Below are 16,627 nucleotides of genomic sequence, written 5' to 3' on the forward strand. Positions count from 1 at the left end.
ACTAAAAAAAAACCTAATTTTGCTCAAAATTAAAATAAACATAGAAGAATTAAGTATGCAAGTTTTTAAGATTTAATCTCTAATTTCATCATCATATTAGATTTTTTATTTGATTTTTGGGATTTTTTTTCGATTTATTTTTTTCCCACAAACCTAGAAACACAAATATGGTAATTTCCATCCTATCCTTATTTTTTCTTCTCACTGCCCCTACCATTGCAGTCAAAATCCACTCGCTAGAGAAGCCCAAACTCCGATGACTAGAAGAACCATACGTGGGCCCCACGTGCCGTCACAAGCTTCTACCACTTTGTTTCACACACCACGCATGGACTCTACTTGTTTCCGTAGTGTGTTTTCTGACGCCGTTGGTGTGCTCTCTACCCTCTTCTGTTCATTCTCCTCTATGTGGTGGTGTGTTTTTGGCTAAGTTTTTTGTGGGGTATTTTTGTTCTAATTGTGCAAGTAATTTTTTTGGAGGTTTAATTATTTTTTTCAGCATTATGTCCATAGACGAGAAGCTCATGATTCCAACCAATAAACTCTCGTTGCAAATTAGCCCCGTAAAGCTTGCTTTACATAAATACCTTGCCTGGTCAAGGTTCTACTTGTTACTTATCAAGGCTCATAGTTTGTAGGGGTACCTCACTAGTAAATTGTCGAAACCTGAACTCACTGATTCAACCTTTAGTCAGTGGGCTTCAGTGAACTCTCTTGTTATGGCATGGCTTATCAACTCTATGCAACCCCATATTTCCAAAACCTATTTGTTGCTTGATACTCCAGGAAAGATTTGGAATGTTGTTACTCTCACCTACTCTCATGTTGGGAACGATGTGCAAAATTTTGAGATTTACAATAAGGTCCATGGTAAAAAACAGTAACGATTTTTCGATATTTCATTGAATTAAGTGGGTTGTGGCAGGAATTTTGTTATTATCAAGATTTTCGAGCGAATTGTGCCTAGCATGTAGAAAAATTTGAAAAGATGATGGAAAATGAGTGTGTTTGTTATTTCTTGGCTAGGTTGAATATTGATTATGATCAGATTTGGGTTCAAGTTCTAGGAAAAACTCCGTTCTTTTCTCTTCATATGGCATACTCCACGCTTAGAGAAAGTTGGCCTCATTGGTAACTAGGATGGTCCATCAGGTGGTATGTCTACCAAGGATCGCTTGACGTGTGACTTCTATTGTAAGCTTTGACACATTAAATATTCATGTTGGAAGTTGCATGGTCGTCACACTCGTGGTCATGGTGGAAAAAAAGGTTTAATTCTTGACCTTAGGCAAATTTTTCAGACTCTGTGACAAGAGAGAATAAGTTAACTTCTGCTGGAAGTTTTACCTTGGACAAGATTCAAAATCTTCAACGCTTCTTGTCTCAATTGGATTTTACCTCAATTTCCAAGTCTAATCATGTAAACTCAGGTACTATTTTAACTACTCCATCTACTTCTAACTCTTGGATTATTGATTTCAGTGTGAATAGACATATGACAGGGTCAAACAAAGGCTTATTTAACTATACTTTTTTTCCATCTAAAGATAGTGTGTGACTAGCCGATGGCTCCCTTACCTCCATATCTGGAACAATTTATGTTGTTTGTACTCCCAATATCACTTTATCCTCTATCCTCTATGTCCCTAAATTCCTAGTTAACCTTTTATCTGTTAGTACTATCACTAAAGCCTTAAATTATAAACTTGAATTCTTTCCTGATCACTGTGTTTTTTAGGACCTCCAGACAGGGAAGAAAATGGGCAATGGTAGAATCTGTGATGGCTTATACCTTTTGGATCGATCGTCCAATATGTCTCAAGCATTATTTCGAGACAATAAAGATGTCAACTGGGAGATAATTCAGTGGCATAGGCGGTTAGGACACCCATCATTTACTGTTCTTGCCAAGATGTTTCCTAATTTATTTTCAAGAAATCAGTTAGACTCTTTAGTTTGTGATGCTTGTGAGTTTGCTAAGCATACAAGAAATAGTTATCCTTTATGTAATAATAGAAGTACTTTTCCTTTTGGGATTAGTCATTTGGATGTTTGGGGGCCTACTCGTCTTACTTCTTTATCCAATAATCGTTGGTTTGTTACTTTTATTCATTGTTCCACTCGGATGACATGGGTATTTTTATTAAAATCCAAAAGTGATGTTTTCTCTTGTTTTAGTTCTTCTCATAAATTGATTACAATTCAGCTTGATGCTAAGGTTAAAATTTTACAAACTGATAATGGAGCCGAGTATAACTTTAATGATTATTTGAAATCATATGGGATTTTGCATCAGACTAGTTATCCAGGTACAAATGCTCAAAATTGGTGTTGCTGAAAGAAAAAATTGACATATTTTTAAGGTTGTTGGATCACTCATTTTCATTATGAATCTCCCAAAGCCTTATTAGAGGATGCGATTTTGGTTGTGGCTTATCTGATTACCCTATAGAAACCTTACAGGGCAAGACGGATTACCCAATTTCACCAAAGGTCTTTGCTTGTGTTTGCTTCGTTCATCTTCGACATGAGAGCAAACTGGATCTTCATGCAGTCAAATGTGTTTTCATTAGATACTCTCCCACACAGAACGGTTACAAATGTTACCACCCACCATCTAGAAAGTATTATGTATGTATGGATGTAACATTTCGTGAGGATGAACCCTACCTTTCTTCATCACAACCATCTCTTCAGTGGGAGGTTGTTGAAAATAAAGAGATGACACCTTTTTCTGTTACTCTTTCGAGGGAGAATTTAGTTCCAGTAGAGACTTTGGTTCAAGAAAGACTAGTGAACGATTGTTGGATAGACATGATTTACGGACATACACTAGAAAAGGCAAGAAAGAAAATGCCATTATACAATTTCACCAAAGGTCTTTGCTTGTGTTTGCTTCGTTCATCTTCGACAAGAGAGCAAACTGGATCCTCGTGTAGTCAAATGTGTTTTCATTGGATACTCTTCCACACAGAACGGTTACAAATGTTACCACCCACCATCTAGACAATATTATGTATGTATGGATGTAACATTTCGTGAGGATGGACCCTACCTTTCTTCATCACAACTATCTCTTCAGTGGGAGGTTGTTGAAAATAAAGAGATGACACCTTTTTCTGTTACTCTTTTGAGGGAGAATTTAGTTCCAGCAGAGACTTTGGTTCAAGAAAGACTAGTGAACGATTGTTGGATAGACATGATTTACGGACATACACTAGAAAAGGCAAGAAAGAAACTGCCATCATACAATCTACTTTATGCCTTGACTCTTCACTATCAGGTGAGTCTTCTTTACCTCAAGCTGCTATTTGAAATTACCAATAGCCCAATGAAAAGGTGTTAGGACTTGCACTTTACATCCTATCTCTAACTTTGTCTCTTATTATTCCTTTTTCCTATCCTATTGAGCTTTTACTTTGTCTTTGTTCTCTATGTCTGTCCCACAAGATTGGAGAGAGGCTACCACTGATCCAAGATGCGAGAAGGCTATGATTGAAGAAATGATGGCTTTAGAAAAAATGAGACGTGGGAACTAGTTAATCCTCCTGAGGGGCAGAAATTAGTTGGCTGCAAATGGGTGTTCACTATCAAGTATAAGGCTGATGGTTTAGTTGAAAGACTCAGCCAAATTAGTATCGCAAGGATTCACTTAGACATATGGAGTGGATTATTAAGAAACATTTGCTCCAATTGCTAAATTGAATATGATTAGGATCCTCTTATCATGTACAGCAAATTTCAACTAGGACTTACAATAGTTTGATGTAAAGAATGCTTTCTTACATAAAGATCTGGAAGAAGAAATGTATACGAAAGTTCTTGCAGGATTTATGGATAAAGATACTCAAGGGAAGGTATGTAAACTGAAAAAGGCCCTATATGGACTAAAGCAATCTCCCGGAGCCAAGTTTGACAGATTTAGTAAGGCCATGGTGTCGTTTGGCTATCTACAAAGTAATGCTAATCATACCCTCTTTATAAAACATCATAAAGGTAAGATTGCTCTCTTTATAGTTTATGTTGATGACATAATTATGACAGAAGATGACAAGGAAGAAATGGCCCAAATTAGGAAACAATTGGCTCAGGAATTCGAAATCAAAGACTTGGAAAAGTTACAATATTTCCTCAGAATAGAAGTGGTCAGATCGAAAGAAGGAATTGTTATTTCCCAAATAAAGTATGTCTTAGATCTTTTGATAGAGACTAGCATGTTAGGTTGCAAACAAGCAGAATCACATATTGAAAGTAGTCATAAGTTATAAGCAGGGATCGATGAAATGGTGGATAAAGGGAGATATCAGAGACTAGTTGGACGTTTAATTTATCTCACTTATATTCGACCTGGTATAGCCTATGTTGTTAGTTTGGTAAGCTAGTTTATGCTTGATCCTCACGAAGCTCATATGCAGGAAGTATTACAAATTTTGTGCTATTTGAAGTCTACATCGGGCAATGGTATTCTCTTATCAAAAAATAGTCATCTCAAGATAGACGTATTTACAAATGCAGATTTTACTGGCTCTCTTGATGACAGAAGGTCTACAACGGGTTACTCTTGTGGGAGGAAACTTAGTCACTTGGAGGAGTAAGAAACAATGTGTTGTGGCTCGATCAAGTGTAGAGGCTGAGTATAAGACCATGGATCAAGGAGTTTGTGAGCTTTTACGGCTACAAAAAGTATTGGAAGAGCTGAAGTTGTTGAACGAAAATGGATCAACCTTGTACTATGACAACAAGGCGGCCATTAGTATAGCTCAAAATCTAGTACAACATGATAGAACCAGACACATCGAAATAGATCGTCACTTTATCAAGGAAAAAGTAGCCAGTGGTGCCTTAAGTCTATCTTACCTAGCATTCGAAAAATAGTTAGTTGATGTTTTTACTAAAGGGTTCAACTGTAAGACTTATCATAATCTTCTTTGCAAGTTAGGCATGGGAGAAATCTATGCACCAACTTTAGGGGGAGTGTTGAGAATCTTTGCTTATTTGATATTATCAAATAGTATCTTTAGAGATTACAACTGATATTTTTGAGAGATTCTAATTAAGAGATATTATTTCCTTAGTTGTTAAATCCTACATGTATATATAGTTGTATATATTTCTAAGAAATATATAATTTGAAAAAGTTTTTCCTCAATACATTAAAGTATTCATCTCTAATTTCATCAATTATAATTTTGATCATATTAATTAATATATTCAGGTGCTTCCCTTCATTCATAATGCATGAGAAATATGTTCATAGTTTTACTTGAATGAATAAACAAATCAAATGCACAAAACATCTTTAACATAATTAAATAATCTAAGTTATGGAATTTAAATCAATCTAACACCAACAAAATTAAGAAATCATGATTATATTAAAAGAAAAAAACTTAGTTGCAATCATGTTTCTTGAATTGAACAAAAATAAAAGATTGAAGGGAAAGAGAATTGCTAAGTCGATTCTAGTAGATATTTGTGGCACTAGTCACTTTGCGCTTCCTTCGATCCTCTCTTCTTGTCATGAATACCAAGCTTAGAAGCTCTCAATATTTTTGAAAATATAGATGCTCTCAAAGCCTTACAAATACTCTCTCAAGTGGAAATAAATGAATGGAAAATGAGAGAAAAGAAATGAAGAATGATGAACGCTTACAGAGGAATGAGAGATGAATGAGTTGATGATGAGACATGAATGTAGCTTCCCAATTTATACTTGAGAATCCCTTTGAGTCTTCTATTTTTGGAATTTGACATCCATTGAATTCCTCTTAGAAGTGGTCAATCCCTTATGTAACACTCCAAACTTGATCCGTGAGGAGGATCCAGGACTGACGCGTCATTGCCTTAAAATTATTATCTTTAAAATCGTATCTGGCGTAAACCAATTTAAACTAAAATTTAAGTTAGTGTGAAATATAAACTATTTTTCATTCAAGAATAAATAAGATAGTACCCTTTGAAAACCATAAATACTTCACTGAAATTTCATTAGAACCATAGATTCATGATCATGAGTTTCTATACAAAATACATTCTTAAAAATGTAAATGTCTTGAAACCACCCCCATGCCATGCATAATACAAAATATAAGATGTCTCACAGTGACGATAGTACTCTGGCATTGTCTTCAGAGATTATTTTACTTCGTTAACAGACCCAAAAAGGAAAGGTAACTAAGTAAGTTCAAAGAACTTAGCGAGTTTTAGAGGAAAGCATTACAATAGTCATGTATAATGCAAGTATTCCAACTCAGTACAATCATATAGTTCGTCAGTTGGTGAATACCAAACATAGATAGGCTATACACCAGACACTATTCTTTTGACGTGATTTGCCAATCTGGTTTGTAGTAACACTTGCCCTACTAAAGGTTACACGACCATTTTCAAGTATCGTGATTTTCCAGTTCAATGCTCAATTCATTACATGCAATTCCATGAATTCATTCTATGTTTTAGATCATATTGTTCATTTCAGAAGTAAGGGGTAGTGGCTTAAGCATGAAGGAAGGTTCTTACATCTTTAACACGAATAGACCAAAGCAGACTATTAATGACAAACATAGATCACTCTTGCAATAATATTTCATCTTCATAGAATATGCATACTTACCTGAAACCAAACATAAATAAGGCATTACACACACATGGAGTAAGAAGGAACTCACTAGAAAACATAGCAAGATTAAACTGTTGGGCCTTTGCCCTTATCATGAGAATCTTCAGGGGTGTCTTAAGCTATAATTTAAATGATTAAACTCATCAGATCATTGTACCGAAAAACTAAACAAACTTACAAGAAATGTTATTACAAAAACCCAGACTCAGGAAGTTTCCTCCTTTACACTCTAAACTGAAGCTAAAGCGTGCAACTCTAAGTCAGTTAAATAACCATGAAAATAATGTAAGTTCATATATATTTACTAGGTGCTAAAAAACAAAGGATTTGGTTGAGTATAGCGAACCCAAATCTTTAAGCAGTTTTCTAGTCTTCGGTTTTCTGAGAGGAATGTGCAGCAAAAAAATTTGAGAAGAAAATATGGCAGCTAGAGAAAATGTAAAACTTGTTGAAGAAGCCAATACTAACTTTTCACAACTATACAAAGTTGGGTTTAGTGGATAAGTTTGATTATCCCACTAAACCCCCTGGATACTTGAGACTAAGCACTTTCTCTCTCATAATAAATATGGGTCTTATCGTTTACAGTAACTTAATTCTCTTCTAACCAGTTTTTATTTTTCTAACAAAATTGTTCAATTAGAATAATAATATAATGATATAGTAAACAATTTTTTCAAACTACAGACTTAACATATTCGCCTAATAGTTGAGACGGCATATACTCTACAGGGGAGTCTTCTAAACCAACAAAGACTTCGCCCAAAGACGCACTCACATACTTACATACTTAGTCACAATTAATACCTTACCCACTCAGAACTTTCTCTCAACACTATACTTCGATAAATAATATTCGAACAATAGTACTTCGTCGGGTGGGTTGTTACACCTTGAATTAAGGAAGAAGGAAGGATGGTTTGCTATTTTTAGCTTGATTCAAGCTTAATTCAAGGGAGAAAACTTGAAAGGTGTGGGCAGTTTGCACATTGAAATGAAGACCTTGTTAGTTTTGCCTCAACACAAGTTTCACATTTATAATTATAATTAATGTGAAATGAAGGAATGTGCTCTAAGTTAATTAATGCATGTAAAGTATTAGAATTAACATGTTCGAGCCGACCATGCCATAAATCAAATGACTCAAGCATATAAACAGAAAGAGAAGCATTATTCTTATTCATAGTATTAGCTTTTACAGAGATAGCATTGAATTTCCACATATCATTTAATACATATCCCCTTCCCACAAATGTTCCCCCTTTTGACAAAACTAACTTCTGGGATTCAAATACCATCCTAAAGTCATGCATACTTAGGAGGGTCTCAAAGACAAGATTCTTGCGTATGTTAGGTACATACAACATATTTTGAAGTTTCAACTTTTTGCTACAAGTGAACTTCAAAATCACAGTACTTTTCCCCTTAATCTTAGAAGTTGCAGCGTTGCCCATATAAAGTTTCTCCCATTTTTCACAAGGAACCAACTCAACAAAAGGAGTCATTGTAAAATCACAGTACTTTTCCCCTTAACCTTGGAAGTTGCAGCGTTGCCCATATAAAGTTTCTCCCCTTTTTCACAAGGAACCAACTCAACAAAGGAGTCATTGTCGTAGCAAATATGGTGTGTGGCACCAGTATCAAGCCACCATTTTCTTGGATTTGAATCAACCAGGTTGACTTCAAAAATCACAGCGCAGAGGTCAAGATAAGATATTTCCTTAGAAATATTTTCCATAGCATTTGCCTCGTTTGTTCTGACCCTCTTTGAAAGCCTACAATCGAATGACTTGTGTCCCATCTTATTGCAATGAAAGCATTTTCCTTGGAATTTTGGCTTCTTGAAAACACCGCCTTTTGGTCCTAGTTTAGACCTAGTTTGAGAATGTTTTCTTTTCTTGGATTCCTTCTTGACTTCCTCTATGTTTGCCTTGGCAAAGTTAGGATTGGTTGCTTTGTTTAGCCTTTTAGCCGCACCTCGATTGTCTTCTTCAATTCGAAGTCTAACAATCAAACCTTCCATCATCATGTGATTTCTCTTATGCTTAAGATAGTTCTTGAAGTCATTTTGAGCAGGGGGAGTTTTTTAATAATGGTTGCCACTTGAAAGGATTCACTTATCTCCATCCCTTCTGCGAGAATACCATGAATGATCAGTTGGAATTCATGCACCTGATTTACAATAGCTTTAGAATCAACCATTACAAAGTTTAAGAACTTGGCAACTAAGAATTTCTTAGCACCAGCATCTTCAGTTTTGTATTTATGGTTCAACGATTCCCATAATTCCTTAGTTGTTTTCTTGATATTGTATACTTCATAAAGTTCATCAGATAAACTGTTCAAAATGTAGTTACGACATAGGAAATCAGAGCTGTTCCATGCTTCGGCAATATTAAAGGTGGTAATAGCATCTTCCTCTCCTCTCTAAAAATAGGAGGATCATCCTTTAGAAATTTTGTCATATTCAACTTGGTCAAATAGAACAACATTTTCTTTGCCATGTTTTAAAATTCTCTCCAGTGAATTTCGCAAGTATTTCGTTGTGACTCATAGTCACAGGTAACGTTTAGCTTTTAGCCTGAGCCTGAGCAGCGACAATTGCCTCAACCTTTGAATTGGACGAGTTGTTTGACGTATGAGACATTTTTTCTGTAATCAGAATAAAGAACCAAAATCTATAAATAAATTAAAATCTAAAACAGAAGTATAAACCAATTTTAAATAAGTTATTATGGTAATCTATACGCCTTAGATTAAAACTACAACAATTAATCTGTCTTAAGATTGTAAGAAAATCTAATATCGTATGCAATATTAATATGTCAGTAACAATGATAATGCAGTAGCAGTAACACAATAGAATACCTGTAATCGAAAAAAGTTAAAAATTAGAAGAAGAATTTTGTTGAGGCATGTATAAACAGTTTCCTTAAGACATAATCGACCTCTCCTCAGTGTTTTGAGTAACGTTGGACATCTATCTCCCAAAATACAACAACAAACGATCACAGTAGTAGCATAACGACAGTGATCAATCGAACACAATCTTGCCTTTCTCTATTACCAGGAGAAATGAATTTAAAAGGAATTTTTTATATTGATAGTTTTTTGATGATATGTTTTTGAAATCTCCTAACTTGGCTTTATATAGAGGAGAGGAAATTAAAGAAGAGATTTGTTGAACTATTAATAGACATGAGCGATTGGAGACATGAATGAAAAAAATTCAATATTAAGATACAACTGTATGGAAAAATGCAATATTAAACCAAGAGATGCAATTGTTTAATTTGAATATCAATTTATCATTCATCACTTAATAATTATTTTCCAATAAAGGTGAGTAATCTCAAGTGGGAAAAGCACTATAAATTGGAACCAGTTTTTCATTTAAGCAAAAAAAATTATACATCTTTTAGCTTAAATGTATTGTTTCATTTAAAAAATTACTTCACAATCTAAATACTTAAAAAAATACATGCGCTGAAAATTAAATTTTATATTTATTAAAGGGATGAACTTGAGAATTCTTGTTATCCAAATATCTGAAATTGAGAACTTTTCTGAATTTATTTAACGAATTTGGACCTCGTTAAATTATATTGATATGGGATTATAAGATTTATCACATCATCACTTGAATTTGTTTTTAAATTTATATAATTTATTTAATTTTTAAGTGATGATATACCACAATTTTAAGTGTCATGTTACCACATACTAACAAAATCTAAATTCAAAAATAAAATAGATAGAAATTATTGTGGACAAAAAAAATTTTAAAGTACAACTTGAAAGAAAAAAAAGACCTTCTAATAGGGAACATAGTGGACAAGTGCGAAAGACACACGGTACATGGTGAGGCTTGAGGGAAGAAGTTTGAGAAAAATTAGAAATATATACATTAAAAGAAGGTTAATAAATATGCTATTAGTTTTTACAGAATTTCAAATCTATTATTTATTCTTTAAAAAATAAATTGTCTTGCATTTCCAATTTTAAAATTATAATCTAATAATTTCTCGTTATAATTTGTCAATTGAACAAAAAAATATTCATTGAACATATGCCACATTAATTGAGGGCAGTTAGCAAATTTAAACGAAAAATACTAACAATATTGATGATTGGATTGGTTTTAAATCGTAAAAGTAATTTTTTTAAAACTAAATCATAACATTTTATAAAATGTAGGGACTGAATGCATTATTTAATCTTGAAAGAAAATGCATAAGAGACAAGCAATAAGGTCAGTTTCGTGACGCAATTGACATGATAGTGGGTTTCCGCTGCTAAACTTGTTCTGGTTAGTATTTATATGATATTTAAATAATTTAATTATTTAATAATTTATACCTAATAATAATTAACAAAATCCATGTACCCATAGATTGAAACCATTCCAATTATTTTAATCGACAAGAGGTAAATTCAAAGCATGGGCTAAGTTTACTCTTCAATATGGATTGCCAATTTTTCATCTTGTTTGCCCTTTAATTGGTTACCTAACCTAACTTAATAGTAATGTCCCTTAAATTCTACATAATTCATGTGGTATTTGACAATGCCTACCTTTCCAATTCATTTTTTCTTTTACCTATGTTACTACCCTTTTAAGGCCACAATAATAGCTTGGGTAATTTCAGTTTTTTTTAAACATTAATTAGGGCATGTGACCTTTTTATATAATGTCCAAGAATCGAGTTTTCTTTTATTTCAACAAACTGAACAAAAATGAGAGATTTTTTTTAATACAGATTCATCCATTGAATTGCTATTAAATTAGTTTTAAAATATCTAAATATTTTAACAAATTTTCAACGTCAAAACCAACTTAGTTCAACCCATAATAACACTGCAAGAATCAGTAAATTTAAGTGGTCAAAAAGAATGTATCAATTCAATTAAAAAGAAAAAGGAAAATTCAATTATCCTCAATTAATTTTGGTGAGAAAATCAAAAGAAAGCAATCAACCAAATCAAAAGAAATCCTCTCTTACTTGCTAGAAGAGATTCTGCCTAATATAACGAAAAAAAGATCACATCAACTTTTGTGGATAAAGAAGTTCTCACAAACTTTAAATTCCTAAGGTGATATTTCATATTTAATATTCATATTAAAGTTTGCATCTTAATTAATTCTAATGTTTAAAAAATTGAGATTGAAAAACATTGCAAACATAAAAGAAAATTATCTTAAAGCTTTAGTTTAATTAATTCATTATTGATTTTTCTACAAATAAAATTATCTACAAACACAATTACAATTACAAAAGGATAAATCTCAAAGCTATACATACACTTTGCATTAATGTGCAATTTTATACATGAAATTTTGATTTGATTCAATTCTCACAATTTATTAATACAATTATTGATATAACATCGTTTCATGTTTATATATTGCATATACAAATAATCATATTTATCCAGTATAATAATAAATTGATGTATTTATGTCTTCAAATGTGCATAATTGAATCAAAATTAAAGTTTAATGTATATATATTCAAACCACAATCAAAGTTTTAGGTGCATAATCGCACTAAATCAAAGCTCATCTATCAAATTTCACATTGAGTCAAAGTTAATATATAATTTTGGGATATGTCCCAAATTGCAAAAAGTAAACATGTAAATATTTATTATAAGAATGAACTATTATAAATTAAACCACCAAATTAAATCTAGATAAAGTAATGGGATTTAAATCAAAATAGAATTTTTAAAGAAAACATATCTTATTTGCACCGAGTTCAAACTTAAAATTTTAAAATTTTGATGATAGTCAACTTTATCATTAAATCAAAACTTAATTTATTTTATAAAAATAGCAAATGAATTGTGATTGGTGTAACTCATATTGCAAATTATACAAATATATGTTCTAAAACCATGACGCTAATTCCTTACACAATGAAGAAGCGCAATTGCTGAGAAACAATAATCGGAGAATCATTCAACGTTACCCACTAATCGTTTTTACTAATTACACCAACCTTTACTGGGTCCACTAATGCCATGATCACCATCAACCATAGCAGCCATTGATCATGTGTCAGACCTACCTACAGCCACAGATCCAGTCAAATTATAGACATGGCTGATCAATGTAGCAACCAACAATTTCAATTAATTAATTAATTATAATAAAATAAAAAACAACTTAGATTATCATAGATTCTGGAGGTAGAAGGACAATAAGAAAACTGCTGCTCTCTTCTTCTACCACTTTCAATTTCTTCAATATTTTATGCATAAAGTTTCATATTATTATTATTATTTAACTTTTATATATTTTTTCTCATTCCCCTTTTTGAAATCCTGGGAGGGACACAGTTCTAGCCTCCATGTCTGTCTTCCTCTTGCCATTATAGTCTCCCTTTTTTTTCTATGGTGTGACTATATATAATCATTTTCATTGTTGTGAAGAGACAAGAATAGAGCAGCTAACTTTCAAATCCTCTTTCTCAACTCAACAAACATGGGGAGAGCTCCTTGCTGTGACAAAGCTAACGTTAAGAAAGGCCCATGGTCGCCGGAGGAAGATGCCAAGCTTAAGGCTTATATAGAGGCAAACGGCACCGGTGGCAACTGGATTGCCTTGCCTCAAAAGATAGGTTAGCTATAGTTGAATCTATATCAATTTTCCTTCCGTTTAAATTACTCTAAAATTTTTTCTTGAGTATACCAATTTCAGGTCTAAAGAGATGCGGCAAGAGCTGTCGTCTTAGATGGTTAAATTATCTTCGACCCAACATTAGGCATGGTGGGTTTTCAGAGGAAGAGGATAACATCATTTGCAGCCTTTACATCAGCATTGGAAGCAGGTAAGATTACTATATACTTGGTTGGGATCTTAATTAATCTGTCCTCAATCTCTGATATGTATATGTTTCTTTTGAATGAGCAGATGGTCTATAATTGCAGCACAACTGCCCGGGAGAACTGACAATGATATTAAGAACTATTGGAACACAAAGCTTAAAAAGAAGCTCCTGGGCAAACAGAGAAAAGTGCAGCAAGCTCGGAGCGCTAGCTGCCTTAGCTTTAAGCAAGAAATGAAGAGAGAAAGTGAGAATTATAGGGTTCCTGGAATGGTGAACCAGGCCTCAGATTGGCCACTGCTGTCACCACCAGTCATGCCCCTAACAAGCACAAACCAAGATCTTTATCTTAGAGACCAAGATTCCATCAGGAATATACTTGTCAAACTAGGAGGAAGATTCTCGGATGATCATCCACAATCAAGCACCATATCCACCACCACCAATCCAATGAATTTTCGATACCCTTTTGATGTTTATTTTTCTCAAGATCATCAGCTATACGAGGATTCCATGAACATACTTTCATCTGCATCTTCCATTAGTCCCTTAAACAGTACTTGTTCTCAAACAAACAGTACTACCCATTTCAGTGTAAACCAGGTTGGTGGTCCTAATGATATGATTCAAGGTCTTGATGCTTTCCAAGCTGAGCTAAGTGAGCTGATCTACAACAACAATGGATTTGAGGGTTTGTATGGAACAGACAACATGGTCGATGGCAGCAGTACTGGGACTAGTTCGGTCGAAAGTAGCAGCTGGGAAGACATAAATTCACTAGCCTATCCTCAAATTGTCTCTGGGTTTGAACCTTGCCAACACCAAAGCATCCCACAAGTTTCTACCTTCGACGAATCAAGCTACTTCGGGCCACAATAACAGCACTGTATACATGGGTGGTGTAAATTTGTATCGATTAGGGAATTAATCTGGTTTTTATTGGAGAATTTCAGAAAAAAAAAAGCCTAATGAATTCATGCTGAAAGAGATTAATTCGTTTTTGTAATTCAACTTTTATCTACTTTGAATTATCTATATGAAGTATAAACAGCTTTTCTCTTCTGGGTTTTCTTTACTTTTTAATTTTCAGGAATGTGGAACCCTAAAAAGGTGCTTTGACGTTTTGGCCTCAACTTCCTAGGCTCTAGCAAATTGGCGTATCTAACTATGGCTGCATTCTTTTATTGTTATATTCATGTCTGGAAATTAAAACAATTGAAAGCACATGTTAATCAATCCATGTATTGCAGTAATTTCCTGCCAACTAGATCAAATGTCCCAGTACCTTCTACAGCCGGGCGTGGTTCATCCATCAACTACAGTGCTTCAAATATGAATCCGTTAATTAAATATAAAACTATACTGTACTAAGTTTATATATAAATAAATCCATTATTTAAAGATACAGATATATATATATCAGTCTCTTTCACCGGATAATTTCAAGATATAGTGCTATATGTATTTTGATTGTCCACTCTAAAGGCAATCCCATGAGTTCATCGACCCCTTGATTAATGGCATGGGTTTAATTTCATAAGAATTAAAATGGCAAAATAATCATGCACATTATTCTAAACAACAAAAAAATTGATATAAAATAGGTTCAGCTTTAAGTATTATATTGCTCTGCTTTATTATTATTTTTCTATCTGATGTATTCTAAAACGATTATTTATTTTCAAAACAGTTGCTCCCACTAAGTTAAAAGAAAAAGCACATTATAAACATTTGAAAATTAACATGGCACATTACGTAGTTAATAGATGATCAGAGATGCTGGCCACGATGTTCATGGAGAACATATATTAACTCATTAAGCTTATATATATCCCTACTGAATATAGTAAATGTTTTCTTGTTGCATTACTCGATTTCTCTCTTTTGATGTTTGTGAAAATGGGCAATTGGAACTCCATTACTTCCATTTGTCTAAAGCTGATGATATCTTTTTCGTGCAATAATCCATGTTTTCATTATTATTACTATTACAATTATTATTTGATAAAAAGTTGGATACTATAAACAATCATGAGCTAAAGCTTAAAGCATGCATGCACTTTCTTTCAATCATTTTTAATCCTTCACTCACCAAAAAAATGAGACACAAAGGAAATGAATTTCATATAAATAAATAAATAAAGTGGGTCGATTCAATTTTGGTGATGTAGTTAATTGATTATGTTTAAAATTTTAATTTATACTAATTTTGTGTTTTATTTCTAAATAATTCCTATATTAATTTTTTTTTCTTTAAAAGAAATGATATCAAAGTGGGGGAAATTAAACAAAGGAAATTTAAAGCTCTTAATCATAAATAGGTTTGATTAATTATTTTAAACCTATGGGATAAATGTATTGGAGGAGAAATGGCAGGGAAAAAGCAACCAAAACGAAAATAAGCATAGAAATGGTCTTAAAGTCAAAAGGAGAGATAAAGAGAGGAGCATAGGCACCTAAACAAGATTGACCTACTTCTTTAGGGGGTTTTGGCAGCATTCAATATTTATGTATTTCCTAAGTCAATCATGCATCCCTTTCAATTATTTATTTGTTTAATAAAAGAGATTATAATCTTCAAAAAAACAATATGTATAATTGAAAAACAAAACAAATCATTGTAGTTGTTTGGATATCATTTTTTTTAAAAGAAGTAATTGCATTTATTGAACTCAATTAAGTTTTGATTTCATTTTCAGATATTAATGTTTAGTTAATAATTAACCAAAAATAGAAAAAAAGAAATATACTAGTAACTTTTTTCTCCTATATTTGAGTTATGATTTGAGTCTAATTTAGTAACGAGTTAATTGCACTAATCATCCTCAAATTATGATCTTCATTTTAAATTAGTTTTCAAACATTAAAACAATCTAATTATATCCTTAAATTATTGATGTTATATTAATAAGTTCTTTCCATTACTAAAATCATTAATTTATCCATAAATAAACCTTTTATTTTTAATTTTTTTTATTTTAAATTACGTCACATAAGATTTTACGTGTTATTTAATGGTTAAATTAATGATCTTAGTAATGGAATGACATTATTGATATAACATCAATAGTTTTAAGACGTAACTAGAATGTTTTGAAGTTTGAGGACCAATTTAGAATGAGAGTTATAGTTTGAATATCTTTGGTGCACTTAACTCTTTAGTAATTTATATTAAAAT

The 16,627-nt window shown here is 32.7% G+C and overlaps 2 protein-coding genes across 2 annotated transcripts; one reads left to right on the forward strand and one right to left on the reverse strand.

The window, feature by feature from the left end:
- Window positions 1-8,120: 8,120 nt before the first annotated feature.
- On the reverse strand, window positions 8,121-12,670 carry LOC107941136 (uncharacterized). Its single transcript, XM_016874677.1, has 4 exons — window positions 12,622-12,670; window positions 9,201-9,271; window positions 8,792-9,046; window positions 8,121-8,675 (listed from the first exon to the last, which is right to left on the reverse strand). Exons 1-4 carry the CDS (start codon window positions 12,668-12,670, stop codon window positions 8,121-8,123), a joined length of 930 nt encoding a protein of 309 aa, XP_016730166.1.
- Window positions 12,671-12,857: 187 nt separating this feature from the next.
- LOC107945337 (transcription factor RAX3) lies at window positions 12,858-14,511 on the forward strand. The gene is made up of 3 exons (XM_016879296.2): window positions 12,858-13,242; window positions 13,323-13,452; window positions 13,536-14,511. Exons 1-3 carry the CDS (start codon window positions 13,107-13,109, stop codon window positions 14,326-14,328), a joined length of 1,059 nt encoding a protein of 352 aa, XP_016734785.2. The 5' UTR covers window positions 12,858-13,106; the 3' UTR covers window positions 14,329-14,511.
- Window positions 14,512-16,627: the final 2,116 nt, after the last annotated feature.

Source organism: Gossypium hirsutum, chromosome D12, assembly GCF_007990345.1.
Source record: "Gossypium hirsutum isolate 1008001.06 chromosome D12, Gossypium_hirsutum_v2.1, whole genome shotgun sequence".
Lineage (NCBI taxonomy): Eukaryota > Viridiplantae > Streptophyta > Magnoliopsida > Malvales > Malvaceae > Gossypium > Gossypium hirsutum.